Below are 16,546 nucleotides of genomic sequence, written 5' to 3' on the forward strand. Positions count from 1 at the left end.
GACCAATAAAGAATGTATTCTTTTAGAGGTATCTTGTATTTTTTCTATCTGCTTGAAATTGTGATTGGGGTCATAGGTAATGGTTTACTCTTTTACCTACATATTTTTCACTTGCTCACTGGTCATAAGACAAGACCCATTGAAGTGATTGTCATTAATTTGTCATTTTCCAATACATTGATGATTCTCATCAGGGGAGTCCCATGGGCAATACAGTTGTTGCAGCTGAAAATTTTTCTTGATGATATGAGTTGTAAAATTATAATTTATCTGCAGAGAGTGTCCTGGAGCATTTCCCTTTGCAGTACTTGCCTCCTGAGTGTATTCCAGGCCATCACTATCAGTTCCAGAAACACAAGATGGACAGAACTCAAAGCCAGAGCTCCAAAGTACATTATTCCATTTTGTATCTTATTGTGGATCCTCATTCTGGTGTCTGGAGTGGCTGTGTTTTTTCATGTGACTGGTCCTTGGAACAGCACTTATAGTAAACATAGGAGCAACTTAGAGTTTTGCTCTTTAAACAGATATACCATGACTACTTCAACATTTGTAATCTGGAAATCACTTTATGAAGGAGTCTTTGTGGGTTTCATTGTCATTACTAGTGGCTACATGATTCTTGTTCTATACAAACACCATCAGGAAGTTTGGCAAAATCTTGGCACTAGTCTTAGCCCCAGAACTTCCCCAGAGATCAGAGCTACCAAAGCCATCCTTTTGCTGGTGAGCATCTTTTTGTACTTTTATTCAGTCAGTTTCATCTTTATAATTTATATGCAGAATTCTCAAGGTAGAAAACAATGGATGTTACATGTTTCTGTTCTTTTGACTCTGTGTTATCCAACATTCATTCCCATTGTCCTAATCAGCAGTAACTCCCAGGTCTCCAATTATTGTTACATTTTCCAAGGGATGAAAAAGACCTGTCCCTTCACATCAACTTGTCAGACCAAACACTTCAGAGCCTTGTAATTTTAAAGCTTAAATGCATTTGAATTTTATGTGGTCCAGTCCCATCATTTTGTATGTTGGAATATTGAGGGAAATGGTAACATTTCCAGAAATTAGGCAGAAATTATTTTTCTTTCCCAAAACTAAGATATTCTGCAGACCTATCTTTCTGTTCAGATAAGTAGTGCAGAGAATAGAGTTTTGGTCTCAGAGTGAGAAAGACTTGAATACAAATGTAATCTCAAATACTTACTTGCTATGTGACCCTGCATAAGTCACTTTACTTCTTTTTATATCATCTTCCCAATTGAAACTAACTTCCAGGTTGTTCTAAGCATCAAATGAGATCTGATTATATGTAAAGCTCTTAGGACTTAAGAAATGCTCCATAAATATTACCTATTATTGTAGTTTTAGTCATTACTCTTATTGTCCTTACCATTAGGAATTTAGAAATCCACACTATTTCAAATATTGTAGCATGGAAGGCACCTTAGAGATCGCTGAATCCAACATCATCTTTTTATAGAGGGGAAATTCAAGGGCCATGGAGGTTAATGATGTGATCAGGGTCATATCTCTGGCATGAATCTGAAGGAAGATTTGAATTCCATTGGTTTTGACTATGAGGTCACCATCATGTCAACTCCAGTATCTTTTTTAGATCTAATTTATTCAGATGACTTTTATTTACATTTCAAACTCCTTAAAGTTTTTTTTAAAAGACTGTATTCATTTTCAAACATATCATTTTTCTACTCTGCTTTGTTAGAAGAAAAGGAGGAAGGAGGAAAAGAAGAAAGAAAAGATTAAGGAAGTAAAAATAGAAAAATGAGGGAAACAAGAAATAAAAGATTGAGGAAAAGAAGGAAGAAAATTTTAAAATGGAAGAATGGAAAGTAAGGAAATAGGAAAAAAAGAAATAACATTATGAGACATGGTGAAATAATCAGTGAAAGTTATTAATATACTAAGGGAATTTCACATTATATATGATGTTGCATACTCCTACTTTTTCTGTTCCTGGTCTATGGCATAACGAAAAAGCCGTTAATTTTGAACTGGATAAATGAAGTAGAAAATTTGGCAATAACTTTTACTGTTTCTGTGGTTTTTAACAAGTTATTTTCTCTTTTCAGTTCTGTGTTACTTTGGTCAAATATTTAAAAGATAAACAAGGTTACAATGAATAACCTCTAAATTTCCAGCCTAGTTGATCACAATTCTCTCTAATCACAATTTTCCACACCTTACTGTTAAGAACAGCTGTCCTAAAACCATGTATGTAAATATCTGTTTGATTTTATTTAAACATTTTGTTGTTGTTGGTGTTTATTTTTGAAACTTAGTCCCATGAAAAGCATAACATGTTATTAAAAAAGAAAAACAAAACAATAATAAAGAAAGCAAATCTTTTTTTTCAAATGCTTTATTAACTTCTGGCTTACATCATTCATTTCTGCCCAATTTTGAGTTATGAATTTTTCCCCATTCTTCCCCTACCCACCACCCCAAAGTAGTGGTCCCAAAAGATATCCCCTCCTCCAGTCTGCTCTCTCCCATATTTCTCCCATACCCCCTTTGACTTTTCAAGTAGGTCACAGTGGATCTCTATGCCCCAATGCCTGTATATCTTATTTCCCAATTACATGTGAAATAATATTAATAATTGTATTTATATATTTTTAAACATTTAATTTTAAAACTTTGAATTCCAGATTCATTCCCTTCCTCCCTTGTCACCCACCCTTACTGGGAAGATAAGCAATTCAGTATAGGTTGTACATGTGTAGCTAATGCAAAAGATTACCATAGTAGATATATTGTAAAAGACTGACTATATTTCCCTCCTTCCTATCCCAACTTTCACTTATTCTATTCTCTACCTTGATCTTGTCCCTTTGCAAAAGTGGGCGCTTCCAATTTCCCTCCCCCACAGCCTGCCCTCTCTTCCATCATTCCCCCCTTCATCTCCTTTTCCCCTGCTGTCCCATAGGGTGAGATACCCTATTTACTGTGTATGTCATTCCCTCCCTGAGCCAAATTCAATGAGAATAAGGTTTTGCCTTTGTGCCTTCCTGTTCTTCTTCTCCATTGTAACCATTTTCTCTTGCCTCTTCTATATGAGATAGTTTACCCCATTCTGTCTCTCCCCATCTCCTTTCATTATATTCCTCTCTCACCTCTTAATTTCACCTTTTAAGTATCATCCCTTCCTATTAAATTGGTCCTGTGCCCTCTATCTATATATACCTGTAAATATATATATACCCTTCAACTGTTTTCATACTGATAAAAGTTTCATCAATTACAATTATAATTTTTCCATGTAGGAATGTAAATAGTTCAACTTTGATAAGTTCCTTATGATTTCTTTTCCCTGTTTAGCTTCTCAAGCTTCTCCTGCTTCTTGTATCTGAATGACAAATTTTCTATTCAACTCTGTTTTTTTCATCAAGAATGCATGAAAGTCCTCTATTCCACTGAATGACAATATTTTCCCCTGAAACATGATACTCAGTTTTGCTGGGTAGGTGGTCCTTGGTTTTAATCCCAGCTCCTTTGCCCTTCCGGAATATCATATTCCAAGCCCTTTGATCCCTCAGGGTAGAAGCTGCCAGTTCCTGTGTTATCCTGATTGTGTTTCCACAATATTCAAATTGTTTCTTCCTGGCTGCTTGTAATATTCTCTCCTTGATCTGGGAATTTTAAGACCTGGCTACAATATTCCTAGGAATTTTCTTTTTTGGGATCTTTTTCAGAGGTGATGGGTGGATTCTTTCAACCTCTATTTTGCCCTCAGGTTCTAAAACATTGGGGCAGTTTTCCTTGAGAATTCCTTGGAGGATGATTTCTAGGTTCCTTCTTTGGTCATGGCCTTTCAGGTAATCCAATAATTTTAAAATTATCTCTCCTGGATCTATTTTCCAGGTCAGGGAATTTTCCAGTGAGATATCTCACATTGCCTTCTATTCTTTAATTTGTCTGGACCTGTTTAATAGCATCTTGATTTCTCATAAAGTCACTAGCTTCCATTTTCTCCAGTCTATTTCTGAAGGAATGATTCTTTTCAGTGAACTTTTGAGATTCATTTTCCATCTGGCAAATTCAGCTTTTTAAGGCATTGTTCTCCTCATTGGCTTTTTGAGCCTCTTTTGCCACTTGAGTTAGTCTATTTTTTAAGGTATTATTTTCCTCAGGCAGGCTGTTGACTCTCATAATTTTCTTTCATTGTTCTCATTTCTCTTCCCAGTTTTTCCTCCACTTCTCTTATCTGCTTCTTAAGGTCCTCTATGGCCTGTAACCAGCTTGTATTATTCTTGGAAGCTTTTTGGTGCAGGATTTCTGACTTCACTATCTTCCTCCTGTTCCATGCTTTGATCCTTTTTGTCCCCAAAATAGGAGTCTAATTTTGGATTACTTTGCTTAGTTTGTTTCCTTTGCCTTCTCATTTTGCCACTCAATCACTTGACCCCTGGGCTCTTTGCCACAGTAGGACTCTGCCACCAGATAAGGGAGCTTTTTACCAAATGCTCTGGTTTTTTCAGCTTCTGAAGTTATTGGTTGGGTGTCCTCTTTGAAACCTCCACATGCCCTGGCAAGCTGGTCACACACCCCAGGACCTCCACCCTAGACTGCAATCCAGATCCAAGCAGGTTAAAGCAAAAGTGATTACTCCTCAGACTGGTAGCTTATTCCCCCTACATTCTGCAGGCCAGGACCTGAAGCTGCCATGTGGGGGCAGTTGCATGGCATGGCTCTTCAGAGGCTTCTCACCCCAGGGGAAGAGGCCTAAGCTCTCCCAACTAATGAATCTCAATGTCCACACTGCACTGACCTCTCACTTTGTCCTTTAAACTATCAGTTGATAATTCTGAAACGGCCACAGCTGCTGGTGATCTGGAGTCCCTCCAGCTGGTAGTTGGTCAGGCCCACCCTGGGGCTAAAATCTCTGGCTCACTTGAGGCTGGGTTTGGCTCCCAGAGTGCTGTGCTGGCCAATTCCTGCTGGCCTGCCAGGCTGTCCTCAACAGGAGGTTAGCTTCTTTGTGTCATTTTGTCAGTTCTGTAGCTCCAAAGTTTGTTCAGAGTTCCCTTTTACATGAACTGGGGGAGGTGGGTGCTGGAGCTGAGAGGAAGTCCCGTTTCTACACCACCATCTCGACTCTGCCCTGAAAACAAATCTTACTATATGTCAGGACAACATTCTGCAAAATTCTTGGGAAATTTACCTTGCACATATTGTGTGCACATTTTACTAATAGCATCAACAAGCACAGTGTGCTGAGGCCTTTTCCTGTGTTTCTCCAATTTAAAGGGTTCAAATAGATTTCACATTAATTCACTAGGTAGAAAACCTGAACTTAACACTTAAGTCTGTAAAGGTTTTTGTTTTCTTCTTTTTAATTTACAATTTCATCAAAATAGAAAAGCACCTCTTTTAAAAGAGATCAGCAAGCAATGCCCAGTTAACTCTTAATGAGTTCATTTGATGTTGAGCTATTAAATGATTTCATCAGGATCACTCAGACACAATCTGTCAGAAATGTGATTAGAAAGTTATTTTTTAAATGTAGGTATGTAGCTTTCTCATATATTTCAATGCTTTCCATGGTCAAAAGTATAGATAGGACTATTTTTGTTAAGACTTAGGTTGGGAAAAATATTGAACTATTTAAGGCTTGAGGAAAACAAAGAAACAAACAAACCCCCATACATCTGAACAGGTTCCTCCTCTTATAGAGATGGAAGATAGACAGGGAAAAGAAGGTGAAGAAACAACCTCAAATAATTAAAAGTGTAATAGAGTAGACAAAGGGTAAAGAAGGGATATGATCTCAATCTTATATAAAATCCCAGGAAAATAGTTGAGTTAATGGACACTAAAGGATGTTTTTCCAATTTTTAAATTTATTAAAATTATTGTCTCTCAATAACTCTGTGAGACAGAAACAGAAAGTTTTGTTTGTATTAGCTTTGTATGATATTGTCAAATGAATAAGATGGAATGAATTGGATTTCTCTAAGAGCTAAGGGTTTGTAAGTAAAATTCAGTTATCCCTTTCTTAGTGGAAATATTTTTTTCCATTTTTCAAATGCTTTATTAACTTCAGATTTACATCATTCATTTCCGCCAGATTTGGAGTTACAATTTTTCTCCCAGTTTTTCCCCTACCCACCACCCCAAAATAGCGGTCTCACAGGATATCCCCTCCTCCAATCTGCTCTCTCCCATATCTTCTCCCACATCACTTTCAACTTATCCAGTAGGGCATGCTGGCTCTCTATGCCCCAGTGCCTGTATGCCTTATTTCTCATTTACATGTAAAATAGTATTAATAATACATACATATATATATATATATATATATTTAAACATTTGGTTTTAAAACTTTGAATTGCAGATTCATTCCCTTCCTCCCTTGTCACCCCCTTACTGGGAAGATAAGCATTTTAGTATAGGTTGTACATGTGTAGCTAATGCAAAATATTAACATAGTAGATATATTATAAAAGACTGACTATATTTCCCTCCCTCCAATCCCACCTCCCAATTGTTCTATTTTCTACTTTGATCCCATCCCTTTTCAAAAGCGGGTGCTTCCAACTTCCCTCCCCTCCAGACTGCCCTCCCTTCCATCATCCCCCCTCTCATCCCCTTCCGCCCTATTCTCCTGTAGGATGAGATACCCATGTGTATTTTACTTAGTGGAAATATTATAGAAGGATCACAGTTTGTAAAATAGAAAAAAGTCTTATGTGGCCTTGCATTCTAATGTTGGTAAGTAGTATTCAACATTAAAAAAAAAAGAGGCAACAGATTTTTAACTTGTTACTTAAATAAAGTCCTGTAATTTGGGTTCATCTGAAGGAAGTCAAATGTTGCATTATTATGTAAATATATTAGTATCACATTGACTCACCCTGGGGTAAAATACCAATTATAAATCTTCTGTGTGTCTCCATAGAGATGGTTATATTCATTCTTCTAAGCGAGTTATGGTCTATCTCACTACTATCTACTACAAGCACTAAAGCTAACAAAGATATTGGGGATATGACAAGTTTTATTTCAAGAAAGAATAAAAATCTCTATAGGAGAAAATATATAAATACATAATGCTTTAATAGCAATATCAATTCGTCATCTATAATTTTCTGCAGAAAAAATAATGGGAAGTAGTGACAGCTAGGTGGCACAGTGAATGGAGCACTGGCCCTGGAGTCAGGAGGACCTGAATTCAAATCCAGCCTCAGACACTTAACAGTTACTAGCCATGTGACCTTCAGCAAGTCACTTAACCCCAATTGCTATGCCCTGTCCCCTCCAAAAAGCAGAAAAAAGGAAATTGTTTTAAATCTCCAAATCTTCAATTTTTTGACAAAGTTAGCTCAATTCTCATCAGATGTAAATTAGGTACCTAAGATGTGAAGGGCAATGTGAGTGTTACAGATGTTAATAAAACCTGGCTGGGGAAGCTAGGTGGATCAGTGAATAGAGCACCGGCTTTGGATTCATGAGGACCTGAGTTCAAATCCGGGTTCAGACACTTAACACAAAAAAACTAGCTGTGTGACCTTGGGCAAGTCATTTAATCCCAATTGCCCTCCAAAAGAAAAAAAAAAGAAAACCTGATATATGTCATTAAGAAACAAAATTATAGCTTTGGGTGGAAGATATTTGTAAGTGAATATTAAGATATCAATATCAATCTTAAAATGTGCCCCAGAGCATAATAATACAGATTGTATGTATTCCATACTGAGAACAGTAAGACAATGACTTCCCTCATTTTGAGAAGTAGTGCTTTTCTAGCAAAGTCCAAGATCACATTACCTTTTTCTTGGTTCATTATATGTTTGAAGTCCACTAAATATTCACATATTTTTCCTATGCCTCTTTTGTAGTCATTCCCTCATCTTGCTGATTATATTAGCATCAAAAATGCTACTCAAGTCTTAAACTCAAAGGCACAGATTGATTTTGCACAATATAATAGGATAAAACATTGTTAGTCCTATTTTATTTCAGGGTCACAGCCAAGTTTTAGAACCACAAGTCAAGTAGCAAAAATTCCACTGATTATGAAATATTGCAGGAAGGAACCAGGTGGGAAACATTCTACTTCAAAAGGAAATAATACAATGAGGAAGTCAAATTAATAGAATCATATGTTTATCCATGCTAAGGTCATCTTCTCAGTTTGCGCAGACAAACATCTACTTTAGCAACCTCTCAGGCTGCATTTCCCAGGACAGCACATGGCATTCTCTTTGAGTGATGGATTATTGGCCTTAAGACAGTGTTTGAAATCAAAGCTTTGAATGTTCTACTTTCAGGATCTAAAAGATCTCAGGAGTCTATTTCACATCTTAAAGAGATTTCTGTCATATCACAGTAAAAACATTAATAATACCCACCGTATCTCTAAAAGTACAGTTTCAAACAAATCTACATCATTAAAAATGAACCTAAAAGTCACAAGAATTAAGATAAAAAAAACTGACCAATTTTATAAGATTTATAATACATTAAATTATCAAATTTATATTAGGTCTTGACTTTATACACATTGAGATAACATTTTTCCAACACTTTTTTGGGGGTCTTTATTAATTTGTTTACTTTTAGTTTACAAGATTCATTACCACAATTCCTTGAGTTTAAAATTTTCTCTCTCTCTTCCCCCTCCCCCATGGCGGCATACAATCAAGTATAATATCTGCAAATACTTTCACATTAAGCATTAGTCAGGTTATAAAGAAGGATTGTATCAGATAGAATGAACAATGGTAAAGAGGAAATGAAATTAATCAAGAAAAAGAAAAAGAGCAGGTAGTTTGCTTCAATCTGGGTTCAAATTCAATTCTTTCTCTGGAAGTAACATATCTCTCCGTCATGAGTCTTTTGGGGTTGACTTATGATGCTGGATTGCTGAGAAGAGTCCAGATTATCAAAGGTGGTCATCACACATACATTATATCTGTAATTGTGTAGAAATTCGTCCTGGCTCTACTATTCTTATTCTTATTCAGCATCAGTTCGTATAAGCCGCTCCAGGTAAATATGAAGTCCATCTGCTCCTCATTTCTTATAACACAAGAGTATTCCATAACATGCATATACCACAACTTGTTCAGCCATTCCCCAATTGATGGACACCCCCTTAATTTCCAATTCTTTGCCACCACAAAAAGAGCTGCCATAAATATTTTTGTACATATGGGTCTTTTCCCCCACTTCTATGATCACTTTGGGATGCAACCCTAGAAGTGGTATTGCTGGGTCAAAGGGTATGAAATTGTTTATAGCCCTTTGGGAATAATTCCAGATTGCTGTCCAGAATGGTTGGATCAGTTCACAACACCACCAGCAATGCATCAGAGTTCCAATTTGCCCACATCCTCTCCAGCATTTGTCATTTTCCTGTTTTGTCACCTTAGCCAATCTGACTGGTGAGATGTGGTACCTCAGAGTTATTTTGATTTTCCTTTCTCTAATCAACAGTGATTTAGAACACTTTTTCATATGCTTATAAATATCTTTAATTTCTTCCTCTGAAAACAGCCTGTTTATATCCTTTGACCATTTATCAATTGGGGAATGACCTGTGTCCTTACATATTTGATTCAATTTTCTGTATATTTTAGAAATGAGTCCTTTATCAGTGACATAGGTTGTAAAAATTATTTCCCAAATTTTCCACTTCCCTCCTAATCCTGGTTACATTTTCTTTGTTTGTTCAGAAGCTTTTCAATTTAGCATAATCAAAATGGATAAAATTTGCATTTTCTAAAACTCTCTAATTCTTGTGTGGTCATAAAGTCTTTCCCTCTCCACAAATCTGATAGGTAAACTATTCCTTGCTTTCCCAGATTACTTATAGTATCAACCTTTATACCTATATCATGCACCCATTTAGACTTGATTTTGGTATATGGTGTTAGATAATGGTCTATGCCCCATTTCTACCATACTATATTCCAGTTTCCCCAGCAGTTTTTGTCAAAGTGTGAGTTTTTATCCCCAAAACTGGGGTTATTGGGCTTATCAAATAGTAGATTACTATAGTTATTGACTACTGAGTCTTGTGTACCCAATCTATTCCAATGATCCACTACTCTATTCCTCAGCCAGTACCAAGTAGTTTTGAGGACTGCTGCTTTTACAATACAGATTAAAATCTGGTATAGCTAGTTCACTATCTCTTGCATTTCTTTTCATTATTTCCCTTGATATTCTGGACTTTTTGTTCTTCCAAATGAATTTTGTTACTATTTTTCTAGCTCTGTAAGGTAGTGTTTTGGTAAACTGATTGGGATGGCACTAAATATATAATCTAATTTGGGAAAAGGTGTCATTTTTATCATATAAGCTCGACCCAGCCATGAACAATTGATGTCTTTCCATTTAGTTAGATCTGACTTTATTTGTGTGAAAAGGGTTTTGTAGTTGTGTTCATATAGATATTGGGTTTGTTTTGGCAGGTAGATACCCAAATAATTTATAATGTCTACAGTAACTTTAAATGGTATTTCTCTTTCTATCTCTTGTTGTTGAATTTCGTTAGAAATATACAGGAATACCGAGGATTTATGTGGGTTTATTTTATATCCTGCAACTTTGCCAAATTTATTTATTGTGTCAAGTAGTTTTTTTACTTGATTCTCTAGGATTCTCTAAGTATATAATCATATCATCTGCAAAATGTGATAACTTGGTTTCTTCTTTGCCTAATTTGATTCATTTGAGTTCTTTTTCTTCTCTAATTGATACTGCTAACATTTCTAGTATCAGATTGAATAATAGGGGTGATAGTGGAAATCCTTGTTTCACCCCTGATCTTATTGGAAATGCTTCTAGCTTCTCCCCATTACATGCAATACTTACTGAGGGTTTTAAATTGATGCTACCTATTATTTTAAGGAAGGCTTCATTTATTCCTATACATTCTAGTGTTTTTAAAAGCAATGGATGTTGTGTTTTATCAAAAGCCTTTGCTGCATCTATTGAAATAATCATGGGTTTTTTTGCTAGTTTTATTATTGATATGATCAATTATATTGATGATTTTCCTAACATTAAACCATCCTTGCATTCCTAGAATAAATCCTACTCGATCAAAGTGTATTATTCTTGTGATAAGTTGCTGTAGTCTTTTTGCTAATATTTTATTTAAAATTTTTGCATCTATATTCATGAGGGAAATTGGCCAATAATTTTCTTTCTCTGTTTTATCTCTTCCTGATTTAGGTATCAGTACCATATTTGTGTCATAAAAAGAATTTGGTAGTATTCCTTCTTCACTAATTTTTCCAAATAGTTTGTAGAGTATTGGAATCAATTGTTCTTTAAATGTTTCATAGAATTCACAAGTAAAAACATCTGGCCCTTGAGATTTTCTTCCTAAGGAGTTCACTGATGTCTTGTTTGGTTTCTTTTTCTGAGATGGGGTTAAGTAATTTACATACTGTTCAGTTAATTTGGGCAACTTATATTTTAGCAAATATTCATCCATTTCACTAAGATTATCAACTAAGATTATTAACAACAAGATTATCAACTAAGATTATCACTAAGATCACAACTGGGCAAAATAAATCCTAATAATTGTTTTAATTTCCTCTTCATTGGTGGTAGGTTGATTCTTTTCATTTTTGATACTCATAATTTGGTTTTCTTCTTTCTATTTTTTTTTATCATATCAACTAAGGGTCTATCAATTTTATTGTTTTTTTTCATAAAACCAGCTCTTAGTTTTATTTATTAATTCAATAGTTTTCTTAATTTCAATTTTATTAATCTCTCCTTTGTTTTTCAGTATTTCTAATTTAGTATTTAATTGGGGTTTTTTGATTTGTTTTTTGGGGGATTTTTTGGGGGGGGTTTCAATTGCATGCCCAATTCATTGACCTCACTTTTCTCTAATTTATTCATGTATGCACACAGGGTTATAAAACTTCCCCTAAGGACTGCCTTTGCTGCATCCCACAAACTTTGGTATATTGTCTTATTGTTGTCATTCTCTTGAATTAAGTTACTGATTGTTTCTATAATTTCTTGTTTGACCCACTCTTTCTTCAGGATTAAATTGTTTAGTTTCCAATTAGTTTTTAGTCTGTCTTTCCATGGCCCTTTATTGCATATGATTTTTATTGCGTCATGATCTGAGAATGATGCATTTATTATTTCTGCCTTTCTGCACTGAGTTGTGAGGTTTTTATGTCCTAGTACATGGTTGATTTTTGTGATTGTGCCATGTACCACTGAGAAGAAGGTATATTCCTTTTTATTCCCATTCAATTTTCTCCAGAGATCTATCATGCCTTCCCTCTCTAAAATTCTATTCACCTCCTTAACTTCTTTCCTGTTTATTTTGAGGTTGGATTTATCAAGTTTAGAGAGGGGGAGATTAAGGTCCCCACTAGTATAGTTTTGCTGTCCATTTCTTCCTCTAATTCCTTTACCTTCTCCTCTAGGAATCTGGATGATATAACACGGTGCATATGTGTTAAGTAATGATATTGCTTCATTCTCAATGGTGCCTTTTAGCAGGATATAGTCTCCTTACTTATCTCTTTTAATTAGACAAGTTTTTGCTTTTGCTTTATCTGAGATAAGAATTGCTACCCCTGATTTTTTTTTCCACTTTAGCTGAGGTATAATATATTTTACTTCAGTCTTTTACCTTTACCCTGTGTGTATCCCTCTATTTCAGATGTGTTTCTTGTAAACATCATATTGTCAGATTATGGTTTTTAATCCATTCTGCTATCTGCCTCTGTTTTATGGGAGAGTTCATTCCATTCACATTCACAGTTATGATTATTATCTGTTTCTTTACCTCCATCCTATTCCCTCCCGTGTTAATGCTTATATATTTTTTCTCCCCTTCTCCCTTCCCTTCCTTAATAGTTTTCCTTTTGACCACCGCCTCCCTCAGTATTCCCTTATCAGCCCCCTCCCTTTTCCTCCCCTTCCCTGTTACTTCTTCCCTCCCTTCTCACCCCGCCCTTTTGTAGCCCTTTCTCCCTCCTACTGCCTGTAGGATATTTTTATACTTAATGAAGTATGTGTGATATTAATGGAATATAAAGATTCCCCTGTATTGGCTTGGTTTTCAAACTGATTGTGTTAAAACCCAGAGCTTGTTAATCCCACCTGTGGGATGGATTTGTTGATGTGAAAAGAGAGTCCTGAACTGGGAGGAGCTGGTGACGTAGATTTGGAGAGACAAGAGAGAGGCAGAAGAACTTTTTGGAAGCAGCACCTCGTGGAGGCAGAGAGAGACTGAGAGGATTGTTGGGGGACACTTTGAATTGCCCTGGACTTTTGAGACCTGCCCCCTGAGCTGCCAAGGACTGAGGAGACACGGCTGTTTTGCTGGTACTTTGTCTGTCTGTTTTGATATTGTTTTGCCAGATTTGTTCACTGGTGAAAGAGAGTCCTTTTGTTGAAGAAGTCCTGGAACCTGGCTGTTGGCTAAGAGCTCCTGAGACTGTCCTGCAGACAGAGAATGAATACTGTCCACTGGTGAAGGACAGTGCTGTTGTTGCAGGGGTCTGGGAAACTTTCTGTTGGTTCAGAAGCCCTGAAGAAGGATTTTCTTGTTGTATGTTTACAGAAATCCTGGGAGAGGGTTTTGCTAATGTTTTCAGGGGTTCTAGGACTGTTCTACAGACAGGATGAATTAATGAAGGGACTGGCAATGTATCTTGTGGCCTTGCTAAGCCTTGTCTCCCCAGGAACTAAGATTGCTGAGAACTTGCCTTGTGTCAAGATGAAGAAAAGACCTCCATTTGGGTATTAAGTGCTGTGCTTAAACTTGATGTAACTCTGGGGTAGATTCAATTGTGATGCAGGGGTGGGGAACTTTTGACCTTTTTGTGTTCTATGGTTGAACAAATGAATGTACTTTACTTATGTTTGGAAACTAATCTCCATTTGAGAAGAGGGGCTTTGTGGTGGACTAAATGAAGGTACAGCCTAGGGGTGGAGTAGTATTTAGAACAGGGACTTTGTAATTGATTGAATGAATGGAAGGTCCTGGGGTGGGGTAGTACTTGGAGATTATTTAATCCCACTTAGTAAATGCTGTATTTTGAATGATGTCATGTTTTGATCTTCTCTGTTCTTGGTTTGTCATTGAATAAAATGGAGAGCACCTATGCTGGTATTCTGAACCTTGGGAAGTTGCTTTTCCTTGGCATTACATTACAGTATGTTATTTCTTCTTCGCACCAAGAGTGACAAGAACAAATCTCATGCCAAGCTCCTCTCCTTCCCCTCTTTCTCTCTATTATGATATGTTTTGTGTCTCTTCTCAATAGAGTCTTATGCTTAACTGGTTGTGTTATTCCCTCCTTGCACCAGAACCAATGAGGGAAAAGTTCATATGATATTCATCTCCCTCCCTACTTTTCCTCTGCTATATTGTTGTTATGCCTCTCTGTGTGGCATAATTTACCCTTTTCCACTTCATTCATTCCTATTCTTCCATTGGAGTCCCTTTGTAGCCCTTAATAATATATATATATATATATATATATATATATTTATCATTTTGTGTAATTTATACTCATACCATGTACTTGTCTATAAACAGTTTGCCTTATTAAATAACAGTGTGTGTGTCTGTGTGTGTGTGAGTGTTTTCCTTGTTTACCTTTCTATGTCACTCCTGCATTTTGTAATTTTCCATTTGAACTCTGGGTTTTTCATCAGGATGGTCTGGAAATCTGTTATATCGTTCAACGACCAGATCTTTGCCTGGAAGAATATGTTCAGTCTCGCTGGGTAGTTGGTCCTTGCATGTAACCCAAGCTCTTTTGCCATTCGAAAATTGTATTCCACTGCCTCTGATCTTTCAGTGTAGAGGCTGCCAAATCCTCTGCGACCCTCACTATGGTTCCTCGATATTTGAATTGTTTCTTTTTGGCTGCTTGAAGTATTTTCTGTGTTACCTGGTAGTTCTGGAGTTTGGCCACAACATTTCAAAAACGTTTTAATTTGGGATCTCTTTAAGGAGGTGTCCAGTGGATTTTCTCAATTTCTATTTTACCCTCAGCTTCTAGTATCTCAGGGCAGTTATCCTTGATGAGCTCTTGGAGGATGTTCTCCAGGCTCATTTTTTCATCATAATTTTCTGGTAGGCCTATGATTCTCACATTATCTCTCCTGGATCTGTTTTCCAGGTCAGTTATTTTTCAATTGAGATATTTTACCTCTTTTTCTAATTTTTCATTCTTGTTGTTTTGTTTGATTAACTCTTGGTTCCTCATAGAGTTATTTTCTTCAATTTGCTTGATTCTAGTTTTTAGCAAATTATTTTCCTCGGTTAGTTTTTGGAGTTCCTTTTCCATATTACCCACTTTTCTTTTTAAGGAGCTGTTTTTTTTTTCATTTTAGTGTTTTTCTAATTTTGCAATTTTGATTTTAAAAGAATTATTCATTTTGTTTCCTATCTCTCTCATTTGGTATTCGCAGTTCCTTTTGAGCACATCTAGGAAAGCTTTCTGTGTTTGGGACCTGTTCCCTGCTGATGCTTCAGCTGTGGGTGTGGAGTCAACATTGTCAACCTCTGAGCTTGGTTCCTCCCTCTGAAGATAGTAGGACTCCAGAGTCTTTGTCTTTGCAGTCTGCCTTCTACCCATTTTGAGGCAGGGTCCTAGCCATGCCCTTCCTTTAGGTTTCCCAAGCCTTTACTATTTAGGGTTTGGCCCTGGGATAATAATTACTATGTTTTCAGGGTGGGGGCAGTGGGGTGTTGGAGCAGCTAGGATTCACTCTGCCATCCTGGTCCTTGGAGGTCCTCATAGGGGCTTTTTTAAAATTTCTGGGCTATGGAGTGGTAGTCCCAGGAGTATTTGCTTTCCTGGACAGGGGCCCTGCATTTGATTCTTACCTTGCCCTGTGCAGTCCCAGTCCTTTGGTGATAGGCCTGGTAGTGGCCCTTGTGGATGGTGGGACTACTTGCCCCCCTTGTTGATCAGGCCTCTGTGCAACCTGAGCCTGCCTCCAACACTTTTTCTTAATGGTAAATAGTAGGATGAAGTCTGAGTGACCAAAATAAAGCCAGAATAAATCTAATTACTACTGGATGTATTTTCCAAATGATATCACAGAATATTCAAGCAATATTTTCAAGTTTTTACTATTATTCTTTTTGAAGCAAATTTATTTCAGGTACTTCATACTATAAGGCCTATTAATTTCAACTCCTCCACTGTTATGGGTTTGAAGTGGTTTTTGGTTTCAGTTACTAAACTACCACATTTATCCCAATAGTGGAGCACTCTTAAGAGCCTTTTCTCAGGTACTTTCCATAGTAAAAAGCAAATTTGAATTTGAAGTAGCTAATTATAACTTTTGAATCCCAACCTATCTAAGGGTTTTGCTGCTAGCACTTCAAAAAGGGAGAGCCCATTATTGTCAATAAACTAATGTTTAAGGACACATTTTGGCATTCCCAGTATTCTATAATACCATTTCCTCAATGAACTTGATCAGTTCTTAGTTTCCACCCTCTTTTACTTCTTCCTAAAACTTAGAGATAGGGGAGAAGTTAGGGTATGAGGAGCTTCAAATTCCC

The 16,546-nt window shown here is 36.5% G+C and overlaps 1 protein-coding gene across 1 annotated transcript; it reads left to right on the top strand.

Annotated features, from left to right (window-relative positions):
- Positions 1 to 180: 180 nt before the first annotated feature.
- LOC138163309 (vomeronasal type-1 receptor 3-like) lies at positions 181 to 2,147 on the top strand. The gene is made up of 2 exons (XM_069090848.1): positions 181 to 753; positions 2,094 to 2,147. The coding sequence occupies exons 1-2, from the start codon at positions 181 to 183 to the stop codon at positions 2,145 to 2,147; spliced, it is 627 nt and encodes a 208-aa protein (XP_068946949.1).
- The last annotated feature ends 14,399 nt before the right edge of the window (positions 2,148 to 16,546 follow it).

The sequence above is a fragment of the Petaurus breviceps genome, unplaced genomic scaffold (assembly GCF_028583685.1).
Source record: "Petaurus breviceps papuanus isolate PSGF00001 unplaced genomic scaffold, PetGlider_PUasm1.0 188, whole genome shotgun sequence".
Classification (NCBI taxonomy): domain Eukaryota; kingdom Metazoa; phylum Chordata; class Mammalia; order Diprotodontia; family Petauridae; genus Petaurus; species Petaurus breviceps.